Raw genomic sequence first — 14,584 nt, forward strand, 5'->3', positions numbered from 1 at the left:
ATGTTTAATACAGCTGAGAGTTTGCTTTCAAACTGGAAACAAAGATAATGGCAGTTGTCTTGCAATTGAAGAAAACATTACTACAAAAATAATTAGGAACTAGGAAATACTGGAGCCCAAAATCCAAAGACTGGAGAGCAGTGGAAATCTTGCTATTACTGTAACTCCTGTAACACTATGAGGCCTTATTCAAAATGAATCATGTACAGTTTGCACTACGCTCTAGGTAGATTACTTCCAGCTAAGGAAAGGTCACAACAGCTTTGAAATTGTTGCTGAAAATGTGTTAAATATGCATCCTACTCCTCCTAAACTGAGTCTCTACCACGTGTCCCTTGTGTAGTTGAGTCAATGCTCACTCTTCCCTTCGCCCTGATCTCCATGCAACCACTGTCTTCCCAACTGTCACGATTTTATCACCAGGGCTGTTTAGAACTTTCTTCTTCAGCTGCCAACACTTGGATACCCCGTGGCGCATTTATGCAAACTGGAGATCTGATTGATTTTGTGGGGTTAGCGGGGCTGAAATGAGAACAAAGCCCGTGTATCGGGCTTGTCACCCAGCGCTATGAGAACAGGGCACGGTGCCACCGCTGCGGGTACATTATACGGATGTGCAGAGGAGAAGTAATTCAAAAGAGGGGTTTTTGGCCACAATTCCTGAAGTACTGATGATACAAGCAATTTGCAGTTGCAAACATTTCCAACAGTTTCTGATTTTACAGCGGAGTTTTTTTATCACTATCAAAATGCTTCTGCTCCTCTTCTCCCTTAACTTTTTATAGTATAAATCCTAGTTGACTTTTTTTTTTTCCCTAGTAATATCATTTCACAGCAAAATCCATTTTATTGGGAAATAAGAGAGCAAACCTGGAATGAAATGGAAGAGTAGTTAAAAAGTGCAGCCCTGTAAAGGTTTAATCTCAAACTGAACATGTACTGGTTAATAAACAGCACAAGGAAGGCTGAGAAATTTCAAGAAATAAGTGGCATAATGTAAAAGAAAGTTTAGCAGCCCATGAAATCTGTGGCTTTAAACAGCTTTCTACAGCAATCAGAGAAATGAGAAAGGACAATCTTATTATAGCCATCTAGTCCCAAAGGCCAAAGCAGATGTATCCATCAGGCCATAACTTCTGATCATAAAACTTTGCTTGAATAAAATCCTGCATGTGACCTTCATACATATTGCTGCCCTACAAACCACTGCTACTCCACAGCCCAATCCCATTTAGTTATGACTCACTGCCTTATTTACTTCACTGATCACAATAAGCTTTCAAAAGCCATTACGAAGGCTTGGTTTGGTGTCTGTGAACACACTGGTGACTAACCTGAATGACAAAAAGGTTGCTTGAAAAAAAACACCAAAACATAACAAAACAAAAAACACCACGTATGTACGATCGCAATGGGAAAACTTGTCAAACAAGTAGATTTCAAAGAGCATTAGTCAAATCTATTTGCCATGCAGTATAGGTAGCCTATAGAAGAATACATCGGATAAACTACACGTTATTTAAGACACATAAAATGTGATACCATCAAAAAACAAGGCAGGAGAAAGGTGCAGGATTGAAAAATATATATATGTGTGTGTGTGCGTATATCAACCCCAAATAAAAAGAAAATGTTTGCTATGAGGTTTAAAATATGGAAATATGGATTTCCTAGGACCCTACAGTGTTACCTCTAGTTCAAGGTACCAAAGCTCCCACTCCCTCCACTTGCCTTGAGATAGGAATTGTGGCAGACAACTCTACCTGCGTCAATGGAAAACACCTTCCTCCAAATAAATAGTATTTCAAGAGTATGACTTTGTGGAAAAGTGTTTAGAAGACAAGGAGGGTTTAGAGAATCATTAGCAGTGAATTGAAATAGATATGTGGTAGTGTGTCTACCAAGGTAACTCAGCAGAGAATCCCACAAAAAAAGCACGGTATATTTCATATTAGCCATTCAGCAACCATATGATCATGTTATTAATGAGAAATTAAGGATTAGAGGAAATAGCAGGCTTTGAACCATAAAATTTGGGCTTTAATTATGAGTATATTGAAATAAGCGAAAGAATAACAAAAGAGAAAGAGAACACAAATGAGAAAGAAGAGATGTGCTTATTTCAACCAAATTTCCAGGTCTGTTAAAAAGTAATATAGAAACACAACTTCCCCAAAGTCATGATAGTTTAAGTTTCTTGTAGAACTCAAGACCTTTTGAAAGCCTATCCCGCTCCTTCTTAAACATGGCTGTAAACTGAAGTCTCACAAGAAAGGAAGTTTACACTATGATATCTTATTATTGCCGCTAGTATGGATCTGGCATCATAATTACTCATTTTGTAGTACTAAAATACCAACTTGCTACCATGCAAAAACTGCCTATTCCTACTTCATTTACTGGCTGCACAAAGCAAACTTAAATTCCTGCTTTTCCGATGCATGCACGGCCACGATATTCTTCCCCAATTACACAAAGCCACAAATACTTTGAGATATGCCATAAAAGTATTATAAAATATCGTAAAAGACTTTGTATTGCAGAAGAAAGGGAAAAGAGGAAGCAAAATACCACATTGGACATGTCCACAGGTGCATGTCACGGGGGCACATAGCAGCGACTGGGCTGCAGCATCGTAGAATGTCCTGAGTTGGAAGGAACCCACCACCATCATCGACCCAACTCCTGTCCCTACATTGACAATCCCATGGGTCACACCATGTGTCTGAGGACGTTGTCCAAAATTTCCCTAACCTCAAGAAACTCAATTTCACCTCCTATTTCCACACGCTGGAACGTGCCTATAAATTGTCCCTGAGGGTAGGTCCGGTGGTATTACGGGGCACGTCGTTCACAGCTCCCCTAGGGTAAAGCCATGCAGCTTCGCCATACAGCCTCACCGCTCCAATCAGAACTGCTAATGAGATGCCCTAAGGTACAAATGGAAGACATTTCAGGGCACCATAATTTATAAAAACAGATTCGGAGGGAAGAACAGTAAGTACTTCACAGCAGCTGATGCTCTGAAATTAATTATCTTTACAACCCCCAAATCCATGTTAAACATCAGAGTGTTCCTGTTTACATTGTTTGGGAATTACTTGTTAATTTTGCTAATAAAACAAAAGTCATAAAAGACACACTGTTTTATCAGATCTTTGCTCATTACTTGTTCTTTTCGGAAATCCAAAATCCTAGGCAAGTTTCTTTACGAACTTTCTCTGTTCACTGAGAGGCACATTTTACGCAAACGTAGACCGATTTTAAGTTGTTATTATGGCTCTAATGCCTGAAAATTAACACTTTAGCAAACATGAAAAGCCCTTTATTTTTCAAGGCTATTCTGTAGCTTGGACAAGATGAAAAGAAGTCAAAACCATTAAAAAAAATAAATTAAACCAAACCAAAGCAAACTTAAAGCAATTTATATATAAAAAAGTAATACAAATAAATAGCAGAATACAATAATAAAAGATAATATAATTTATACCCATCAGGCTTTACCTGATAGGAGAGACAATGGCACGTCAGACTCATAGTACTGTTATTATGTTTCCAGGGAAAGGGCATGGAAACAGCAAGTTTGGGCATAACAAATGCCATACACATTAAAACACATGAGATTTAGCCACATTCTAGTATTTCTTTTACATATGGAATACAGAAATAGTCTGTTTAATTATCTTTTTCTTTCTGGTGTTTAGTAAAGGGCATTTTGGCATTTATATTAGCGCATTTACAAGAAACAGATGTTACTGGCAAATACCTACTTGAAATCATCAATATCACAACAGACCTTCTTCTCCCCTACTCCCCTCCACAATGTATGGTCGTAAATTTTAGGTCAAACCTACTCCATTCACATTTCAAATATTGACTACACTAAGATACTTTCCAAAATTACTAATATAACTTTTGTAAAAAAAAAAAAAAGTAATAGAAAATTGAAATAACAGGTCATTAACTCCTTTGAAATGTTCTGATTTCTTTGACAGTCCTGCTTTCTTTAAGTTACAAATAAATAAGCAAACAATTTGCTTAAAACATTGTTCTGTGAAATAATTTGCTACTGCTCTAAAACAATGATAAATGCTCCTCTTCAGTGTCAGTCAATATTACTCACAGATTATCAGCTAACATTATCCATCCTGGACAAACAGCTTCAATGTTATCAGTGTGGAAGGTATCTAAAAAAGATGGATGTCACCCATTTCCCACCCCCCTCTGGATTCTAAAAGTATCTGATAGCTTCCGTTTTTATGTTGGCCTTTTCAGATTGAAATAGATTGAATTGATTCTGATTTGAATACTTTCAAAATCACTTTTTTTCCTGCTGCAGCCTTATGAAGCCTGAACTGTGAGGCTCCTCATGACCTAAGTCTATGCATCTGTAAAATTTAATAAAACTATTCCTAAATTGAACGCCACTAATAAAAAATTGTCATATAAGCATTAAAGACCTTTTCATCAACATTGCCTTGCCAATAGCCCATTGAAGCAAAACACCTATTGAACTTTGACTTCACTAGTATCAGTGCAACCGTGTGCAAGTTTGCTGCTTAAACCTCAAGTGCTACCTCAAATGTCAAAACAGAGCCAACAAGGATACAGAAACTCATCAATATTTTGTTTTCTTGTTAAGAAAAGTTTAACAATATATCTACAACAAACATCACCTGTGTCTCAGACATAAGTCATTGTGCCACAAAAGCAACGAAATAACAAATGCTCAGGAAACAAACTTGAAGCCCTATTTCTAAAGACTTTGTATGGCTGTCTTTCCAGACAAGCGCTCAGTCATACCAGCGATTTACTAATCCAGCTCAGAAGGATTTCAAATATTGAGCCCTGTTATCATCCTCCAGCTATCACAGGAGCCCAAAGCAACATCCTCATCTCCTGTCCAATAATTGCCGAATGACAGAGGACGGACCAAATACAAAATCGTATTGGACACAGGTGGCTTTCCGAGTCATCAGGTCATCTCTAATCCCTCCTATAAAACAGGTAACTCTTCCAGGTGTATGTGATGAAAAGGTTATCCACACAAGAACCTTTCTTTTCCAGCTAAGTGCTGTTAGCTGCACGACATTAAGCCAAAATGTAGTATTAAGAAGTTATAAAGTGAGGACAATCAGTCGGACGATAACTTCAAAGCAGTCTGCAAAGAAGGGAAGGTGCAAGCAAACTGACTTCTCTACAATTTTTCAAGAGTCTTTACTTATAAAAACGGATAAGAGTAACGTTTATAGTTTGAGGTCACTACACCAACACGAACCGTAGCAGCTAAATTCAAAAGTAAATGCAATATTTGATATTCTGTGTAAAAAGAAGGCAACAAAAATGACAAATATCTCATAAAGCTAGGAAGCTCTCAGGGTAGCAAGTCGCTGCAGAAACAACAGCACGAGATCTATTTAGATTGTCCTACCTTCTTGAACCGCTTGGAACGGATTGTTGCCATCCACAAACGTCACTGAACACGTGATTTTCTCCGTTTGTAAGATTTCGTCGTTCTGGTTGAGATCAGCAACTGCCATTCGAAAAACTTCCTCATCTTTTTTGGCAGATTCATCAAAAATTGCCCCTGGGGAAAAACAACAAACAATCACCTTGCATCTTTTAACTGCAGTATCCTCAATGTATTCATCATAAGCACTAAAGACATTTCATGCTATAACATCATCCCTTCACTTATTCCTGAAGAGCCCAGAAGCTACTTCACGATATTGAGAATTTCTCAATTTTGATATACTTTAAGACAAAAAATGAAGAGAAGCATTGAGTCAAGCTAAAAATATGCGGGAAATCTATTTAAGCACAAACCAAATTATCTGTATAGGAATGTGACCAACTAATTAACTTTCCAAAGGTGTTGTTTAATACACTGAATGAATGCAACGGGCTAGAATATACATTTAACACCATGTCTAGTAAAAACTAGAAAGTATAAAGTTCAAGTGAGGTAAGAAATAGCCTAAAATAGTAGCAGCACCGGGAAAATAAGTTAGAATTGACAACCATGATCCGTAGCCAGGTCAGCAGCCGATATAAAACTATTTCAGGTCTAATTCCTATTGGATTTGTATAACAACCACTCCAGCTAACTGTCTGACTCTTGAAGACAGTAAATGTGGTTTAAGTGGTTAATTAAAGTAGTGCCTGCTTTTATAAATCCAACAGAAAGTGACTGTTCTGCCTTTTCCCCAAAACATGAAAGCCAGAGGAGCTGGGAGAGCGAGGGTGTCCAACCCTCACAGCGCCAGTTCCCCACCTGCACTGAAAAACAACTCCAAGGCTAATCTAGAGCTTTCTGCTTTCTTTTCACTTGCTTTTTTTAAACTATAGCGTCACTTTTACTATCGCTAATTTCCCATTGTTTTCATTTGCCTCTTGTATGAACTATTGATGCAGACATGGCTCAAATCACACTGTTGCGGTCCTATAAAGAACTATATTGTCTGCAACCCTCAAATCCGGGCTGTTTGGATTTTCAAGCACCCTTAAAGTTCCCTTTCCAGGCAGCAGATTGAAGAGACGGAGGAATAATGGAAAATCAGGCTTCTGAAAGCTGTATTTAATCATGATGAAATTTCTTCATCAGTTTCCAGGTTTATTTATTGTTGAGCGTCTGTTGTCAATACAAAACTCAACTAAGGCAGGTATGTGGAGGCAGCCAAAGAAAATGCTGATCACTGATTGTTTCAGGTAAATACCTGCAATCAGTGCTGAAAAGAACAACAACAACAAGATTCATTTACAGAAAATGGCTACTTGAAGAGAAAGAAACTTCATGGAGTGTTTATCTGCTTTTCCCATTGACCTCCAACATTTATCTCCCTGCCAGCACCACTCATCCCACATGAGCATCATCTCTTCCTACAACCTGACCGCTTTGACTCCAGCATTTTCCCTCCTGAAGCTGCTGCCATCTGGAACAGCTGTTCTTTACCTCTCCACCTCATTCACCTGTCATCTCTGTGCAAATCTCAGATGAAAACATTCCTTTTCTCCCCTGCACCCATTTCTATTTCCCTTGTTTTATTTAGCTCCATAAAGAAAGGTTGCATATGGCCAAGGATATTCTTGGTATGCAAGATGCTGCAAACGATGTCTTCTGCACAAAGACAACTATTGGTGTATCCAGGTAGCATTTAAGGGTACAAAAAACTTTTTTCAAGGATACACCTTAAAACATATTTGTTTCTAGTCTCATAGAACAGTTCAAACCAAAACCACACTTGTTTCTGTTTCGGGTTACACTTGTATCCATGAGGATGACACAGCCCCACAAACTGGCTCTCTAAAAGATGATTCCACAAAACTAATTACAAAGACAAGAAGTCTTCAAGTTTATACAAAAGTAGATGTTGTTTGTTTTTCTTCCTCTCCCACTGCTCATCTCTGATACGGGTCTCATGCTTAATATGTCATTTCTAACTATACTCAAAGAGTATTCCCTTGCTTGCATCAGGAGCCAACACGCTGACACAGCAACTACTTCGCACCCGTTTCCCCCTCCTGTTTTATTAGCATGTCATTACTTTCAGCTTTATTTCAGAATCTGCATGAGGACAGCACAAATGTAATTCTCTACTGGCTTTTTAAAAGACCCTCAGCGCATCAATAATGTCCTGTAGCTTAGCAGAGAATTCTTTGTGTTTAACTGCCTCATTCACACTCTACCATGGCATCAGATATCCATCCATTTAAATGAATACAGACCAAATCATACAAATACTCAATAAGTTCGCCAAGTACCAAAGAAATAATTAAAAAGGCTTTCCAAAGATCCCTTGTCCTGCTGACCCACACACACAAAAACACAATCCAAACTAGATATTATCAGCTATTTCTAGAATCATTTGCGCAGTCTACTGGAATCAGGCCAGAAAATGTAAAAATGGGAGAGAAACACCTCATGACCAAAAGGATGAAGAGTGAAGATATTTAAACCAATGTTCATCTTTCCATTGACTATGGAAGGATAAAGTCCACTGCTTGCAGAGTTTTCAAGTATTATAATTTTATTAACTACGAAAGCATGACATTTCTGGACCTCAGTGCCCCCTATTAGTCTCGGGAAATTAAATACCTTGTTTCCAAGAGAAGGGGAGCACGTGGATTAAACACCATTGTGAACTGAGGTCACAGTTCCATTTCAGCACAGAAGTTTGATTTTCACTATGTAACAACATCCACACTTATCTCCCAAATAGAAGCAATAAACACTTCGCCCCATATTTCACTATGACACCCATATTTGAGATCTCAAGATACATTTTATTCTAAAATCCTCTGTTATTTCTATGCCAGATGAGTGTCTGGTTGGGAAAATTTTATAGAATCCATTAATTTTTAACTATAATGGCAAATATCTAGCTATACTGTGCACTATCACTTCTGATTGACTGAATGTATACACACAGCTTTAGAAGGTAAATTATATTATAATAAAATTACTGTCAACAAGAACAAGAGGGACTTGCCATGTCTGCAAGTCTGCCTGCGCTCATGTAGGGATTTTAAGGTCGCATACCGAGACTCCGGTTATCTCGCTATTCACCATGTGCTAACACAGCTGGACCCTACAATTTCACTTGCAGTGCATTTAAAACTGCTGTTAAGTTTCTACATTGATTGAGTATGTGCAATCACATCTTGATTTCGTCAATAACGGGAACACATGCTTTGCGTTTCTCTTTTAAGCTGAGAAGGTTTTACAAACCCTTTAGAAAGGGTTTACAAACCCTTTAGAACAGGCACAGAAAGCTTTGTTATGCTGCGGCAGCACAAAGGGAGTGGAAATCCTTCATCTCCTCTGGAGCAAGAGTTGGGAGCAGATGTGTCCTCAGCTCCCTCGCACGTCACACTGCGGGACAGGGCTCGGCTGTCTAGTCCCCAACCCTGGGGACCACGGCTGGTTCTGCGGGGCCACCATGGGGCTCCAGCTCAGGGCAGATCCAGCCTTGGCATCTGGAGCCATCAGCCCCATGTGTCTGCTCCCCAGGGGCTCCCCGCTCTGCACTCCGGGGATCTCTGCACTGCAGCGCATCTAGGCCAGGCTCAAATTGTTCAGAACTCCACTTGTTTGTTCATTTTAATTTTTCAAGACTTTCACAGCTCCCATGCTGAGGGTGAAGGAGGCAGCAGACCTGAGAGCACCTTTGCCAGCTCCTTCTGCAGCAAAAGCAACGTCCCCCTGCCTGCCAAACTGGATTGCTCTTTCTACTTTAGATACCTCCTATTTTTACAAGCTTAAGAAATTGAACTAGCTATCAGACACATAAAAGAAAATTAAAATAATCAGCTTAGCAATGTGTTTGTCAACACCAAATCTACACAGACCTATGGAAGGTCCACTTTAAGCAGCACATTAAGACCAGAGGATCTGCAGTGGAATTTCTGGATTACTAATTGTCCTGGTTTTGTTAAAAACAAGTTTCTCTTTCAGTGAATTTTGCCTGTCAGCTAAAGCTTCATATTAACTGCATTTTCCTGGAGAACCAGACACATGTTTTGGTAAAACCTAGCAATGGAATGCAAACTTATTGATAAGCACGGATGGACATCTCGCGAGAGGGGAGACGAGAAACTGCTGACCAAGAAACTGACCAACTGTGTATAACATTCCATTCACGTGAATACTTCATATAAAATGGGAGATCACGAGGATCTTGTTCCTTTTTCCTCTTGTTCTTATGGCCGACATTAGGAGAGGACCTTGCTAGTCGTTCCTGCGAACTGAGGCCTAGTGACAGACTGAATCCAGTTCAGGCTGGCTGTGGAGTCTAATCCAGGACTTTGGGTGCCGGCTCTGCAGTTGCTGAGGCTTTCAAGATTGGTTTTGTATATTTTGTATTATTTTCTCTATTCTTATTAGTAGCATTAGTAAAACATCTTTAATTTTTTCCAACTCTCTTCTCTCTGTCCTTCTTTCCCTCCCGATGGCCTGTCCTGAGTGGAAGGGGGGAGAGGGAGGGGCAAAAGGGGGAAGTGGCGGGGGAAGAGGGAGGTTAACAATACATCTGCCAGGGTTTTATTGTCACCCCACAGTCTTAACCCTCGACACTAATGATATAAGAATGATCAAGCAAAAGAAGCATCAAGGCCTACTGTAATTTTTTTAATGGACTTTCATGAAGGTCTAAGTCTGACAGAGAAGGGCTGATATTTTTTCAGGCCATGCCATGAGCTACCCTTGTAGTTGGACACAACAATTAAGTCAAAGATTAATTAGCTGGGTTGGAGAATAAAGAGTTTTCCATTGTGTTTCCCCATTCACACCTAAGATCAGTAAATGCTTCGTACACATGAACCTGACTTCAGGCATAAGAATCATCTCTCCCAGATGACACATTAAAATGAGACTGTGCTCACCTTCCACTTTGTGTGGCACCACTTAGTCCAACCACTGCAGAAGGTGCCTCTTCTCGCCGTGGGAGCTACACCAAGAATATACATGATCCCTTTTAAAGTTCCCTTTTAAAGTGATTAACCACCTGTTCTCAGTGCAGCTGTACGGCTGGAACATCATGTAAACAATACACCAAGTCCTCCTCTTTCTTGCTTTTTTGTTTTCTAAGTTTAAATATTTGGAACAAAGAGGTGAATGAAGAAATTTACAGGTTTTTCAATCTGGCCAACTGCTCAAGGCAAAGTCTGGTTCAGATACAGCCAAAGCAAGAAAAGTGCAGTTATCTAAACACAGGAAAGTCTCTTCATTCTTCTGCTGAAACATGGTTGGTTTTTAGTGTCCCAATCTCACAGTAGAACAACCAATGCAGCTCTACTTGTTTCTTAAGTCTGTTATTGGTTTTAAATTATTTGACTAAAGATTATTCCACTATATGACATATTTTCTTTTTTTTTTGTTTTGGTGGTGTTTGTTCTGTTTTCTCTCTAGAGTATATACTAAACAGTTTTGGAAGTATTAAGGTGGCTTGACAGGTTGACAAAGAAAAAGACTCAGCTTTTCATGAGCTTTTTTTTGGATAGATTTACATAGAATCATAAAACTCACAGAACAGTGCCAATGCTTCAGGTATTGTATGTCAACCTTCATAATTATAAATCAATATAGAATTTTCGTAGGAAAGCTGAAACACCAGCCTGAAGGGTATGGAATCAATTGGTTTTGCAAGATTTAATTTGAATATGTTTAGAGGGAGTCTGGGATCAATTCATTTGGCCACAACAGTTGCTGGAAATCTGTGGAGCTCTTCAGAAATTCGGAGATGACTGCTCTCACAGTTTGCAGTATTACTACAGACATTGGAAGCTTTTCCTGTTTAATTGCACAATGTCATTGAGAATTATGGTCACATATGGGAAGAACAAACTAAGATCATCTCCTTCTTTCTTACACGGCCCATCAGGCATGTATGCACAAGCATGAACACTTTCCCATCGCTATTGATATATTATAAGCTCATCCTGACAGACATTTCTAATTATTCGTGAGTTCTAAACCACCATTTTACACTTATATTTAACACAAAAAAATGGGACAATTTATCAAAATCATTTGCAGAGTCCCATTAATCTCATTATAAAAAAGAAGTTGTCATTTGCCAGTCCCTCTTGGAGGGATTATTGTTGGCTAGAGAGTACAAGGAGAGAGAAAGGCAGAACACTGGGGTGCTGCTAAAAAAATGCATTTATTCAGGTGCCTTTTTACTTTTCTATACAACTTACAATCAAAAGCATCTTTAAAAGGCTTTTATATAAAATCTGGTAAATCAAGTCCCTTCTCAATTGCTCTAAATTCTCATTAACTTAAGTGATCCTTCAGTAGAAACTGAGCATAAAAACTACTATATCAAAGGAATAACAATTGACATACATCTTGCATGTCTTCTAGACAACTGATTGCAGAAATTGCAAAGCCACAAAGAATTTGTTCCTCCTAATTGAAAAATACAGCATAAATGCCAGTTGTGGCATTGGAGACTGCTACCGAGTTCTGCAAATGCAGCAGGACACAATATTATCATCACATAAACAATCCATTTTATACATGAAGTATCTTTCACAGGGTAAGAATGAAGACATCTTCTGTGCACTGTTCCACTATCAACTTGATGTGGTGATTAACTACAGTGATAATATCTTCACATTCATTATGCAACAAATGAGCTGATAATAATGAGAGGCTTTTCATGTTTCTATCATATCCTTAACTATCAAGTTGAGGTCTCGCTGTGAAAAGCATCTGTTTTGGTAGATACTATTGCCGCATTATTAATATCCCATACAGAAAGTTAGTGTGATGATCATATATTTGCCAAATACTATCTGCATTCTTAAAGAAAATATTACAAATAAAATCTTACAGTGTACGGAGCTTGCTCATATGTTGGTTTAGAACCAGAGCAAAGACTGATTTGATATACTACTTTGTTATTTCTATTAGCCCCTGCTTGTGAATGCAAGGACACCTCACAAAGCAACGTCAACAAGGTTGACAACAGCCTAAAAACCCCCCTAAGTATTTTTCATTGCTTAATGTCTTCCTCCCTTACACTCACTGCTCTACCTCTACGCACAATTATGCTTTGTAGTTTTGGAAAGCCAAACTAGCACTTAAATTAGTCAAATGATACAGACTGCTAGGTAGAGATGGAGGGAAGACCCTGCCAAACTTTTGCTTTAGGACATGGAGCAGCTGCAGCACCTTAGTCCACTAGCACCTCAACTTCATGGAGAATGAGATGACCAAGATGCTAGAGACATCATTAATACACAAACCTATGCCCACATAGACATAAAAGCGCAAAGATTGCAGCGTGAGATTTTTCTGGATGGCATTTTTCTACTTCTTCCTTTCCTTGGAAGGGACTTCTCAAGATCATGCAGTCCAACCCCTGCCATGGGCAGGGACACCGGCCACTAGACCAGGTTACTCAAGCCCTGGACAACCTGACCATGAACATTTCCAGGGATGGGACATCCACAGCTTCTCTGGGTACCACAGAGAAGTACAGACAGATACCTGTGAAATACATCAATTTTAAAAATCTAATCCATCCCACATGAATGCCACGGTCAAGAATGAAGTAACAAGGAGGAAAGCAGCAGTGAAAAAAAGGTGTTGTATCTAAAAATGCCAAGGCTGACTCTGAAATTAATTATTTTCTCAAACAGCTTCTCTATTCTTTAGAACAAAGTTGTTTTTTTGTGTTGTTTTGTCAGTTTGTTTGTTTGGTTGGTTTTTGTTTGTTTTCTCCTGCTGAAGGAGAAACATTCATCAAATTACACACAAACACACCCTTTGAACGGCAATGGAAGAAACCAACCAAACTAGTCGCATTGTCACCTGGCCCATTTTCCTGCCAAGGGAGGACTATCCCATAGATTGCAATTTACATCCCAGGCGAAAATTAACATGTGTAACCTCTTTCACTGTGCTGTCACACAGAGGGTAACACATCTGCAAGCAATCGCAAAAAACACACAGAAGTCCCTAAGAAATCTCCGCTTCCAAATGACATGTTTCTTATTTCTCAGTACAGATTTTGCTGAATTAGTATTACTCCCCTTAACCATACACTTTTCATAATTTTGGTAAAAGGAGAACCCATGCTGCTCTAAAATTTGCTCTCCAAATATCCAGGGCTATGGGCTCAAAGTAACTTCATGTTCATAGATGTCGAATACTTAAATCACTTGTCATTTTTTATAGAAGATAGTGCCATATCTTCTTTATATGTTCTTACACTAGAGAGAATAATTTCTACTTTCACAAGTCATAATTTACACCAATAAATTCTAGTAATCATGTTTCTATTTGGGAAAAGGCAAAAGAAGTGGTGGAGAAGAGCGAAAGCTGAACCTCATTCTACATGAAACACATCAAATACAACCAATTCCTCCAACTCTCTACTGCAATTTGACTTCGCGCTTTGTTTTTAATAACCTGACAGTTCTTCAGCAGCATAAAGGTCTTTGAAAAATATAACGCTGTCATATGAAATGCCCATGAATTTACATTTCCCAAAGCCGCGCTGCAAGTCAATTAAATGTAGTCAAATTCTGCTAAAGAGTAGTTCCATTGTACAGTATATGTCTATAAAAATTCTGTTCTTAAAAAAATCAAGTCATAGTTTCTGATTTTAAGATAGAAACTGGGTGAGGAATGCACAACAGCTATTCCTTCCTTTGACTTCTATTATTTTGATGCTCTTGGAAGGCAAAATGAAAAGGTGCGAGTGAGGTGGCAGCTGAGCTACTTCCATAAACCATGATGTGTCAGACGCCTCCTTCAATCTCAATCATCTCTTCCACTTTTTCACATTTATAAGAAACTTCCTACCACAGCACTACACAATACGGTACTTACGAACCTAAGGCGTAGAATCTATTGCTTTACCATTTAAAGAAATAATCATAGAAGAAATAAATTAAGCTCAATGTCAACCTCCAGCTCCAGGCCCAAAGTGGCTACAAACTCAAATTACTCCAAGTTCAAGCTTGAACTTTGATTTTTTTTTTTTAATGAAATCTTGCATTGCTTTTAAGTCAAGAACCACTTACACAAAGCCATATGCAAGTGAATAATCATAGTCTCATTTTAGACATGAAG

The 14,584-nt window shown here is 38.7% G+C and overlaps 1 protein-coding gene across 2 annotated transcripts in view; it reads right to left on the reverse strand.

Moving 5' to 3' along the window:
* GRID2 (glutamate ionotropic receptor delta type subunit 2) overlaps positions 1 to 14,584 on the reverse strand; it is a gene marked incomplete at its 5' end in the record, with an annotated part of 555,352 nt that overhangs the window by 441,753 nt on the left and 99,015 nt on the right. For both annotated transcript variants that reach the window (XM_080344422.1, XM_080344421.1), the window contains one exon: positions 5,432 to 5,587. In XM_080344422.1, the coding sequence (XP_080200548.1) occupies positions 5,432 to 5,587 (156 nt within the window). The remainder of the gene's footprint in view (positions 1 to 5,431; positions 5,588 to 14,584) is intronic.

Source organism: Nesoenas mayeri, assembly GCF_963082525.1.
Source record: "Nesoenas mayeri genome assembly, chromosome: 4".
NCBI classification, from domain to species: domain Eukaryota; kingdom Metazoa; phylum Chordata; class Aves; order Columbiformes; family Columbidae; genus Nesoenas; species Nesoenas mayeri.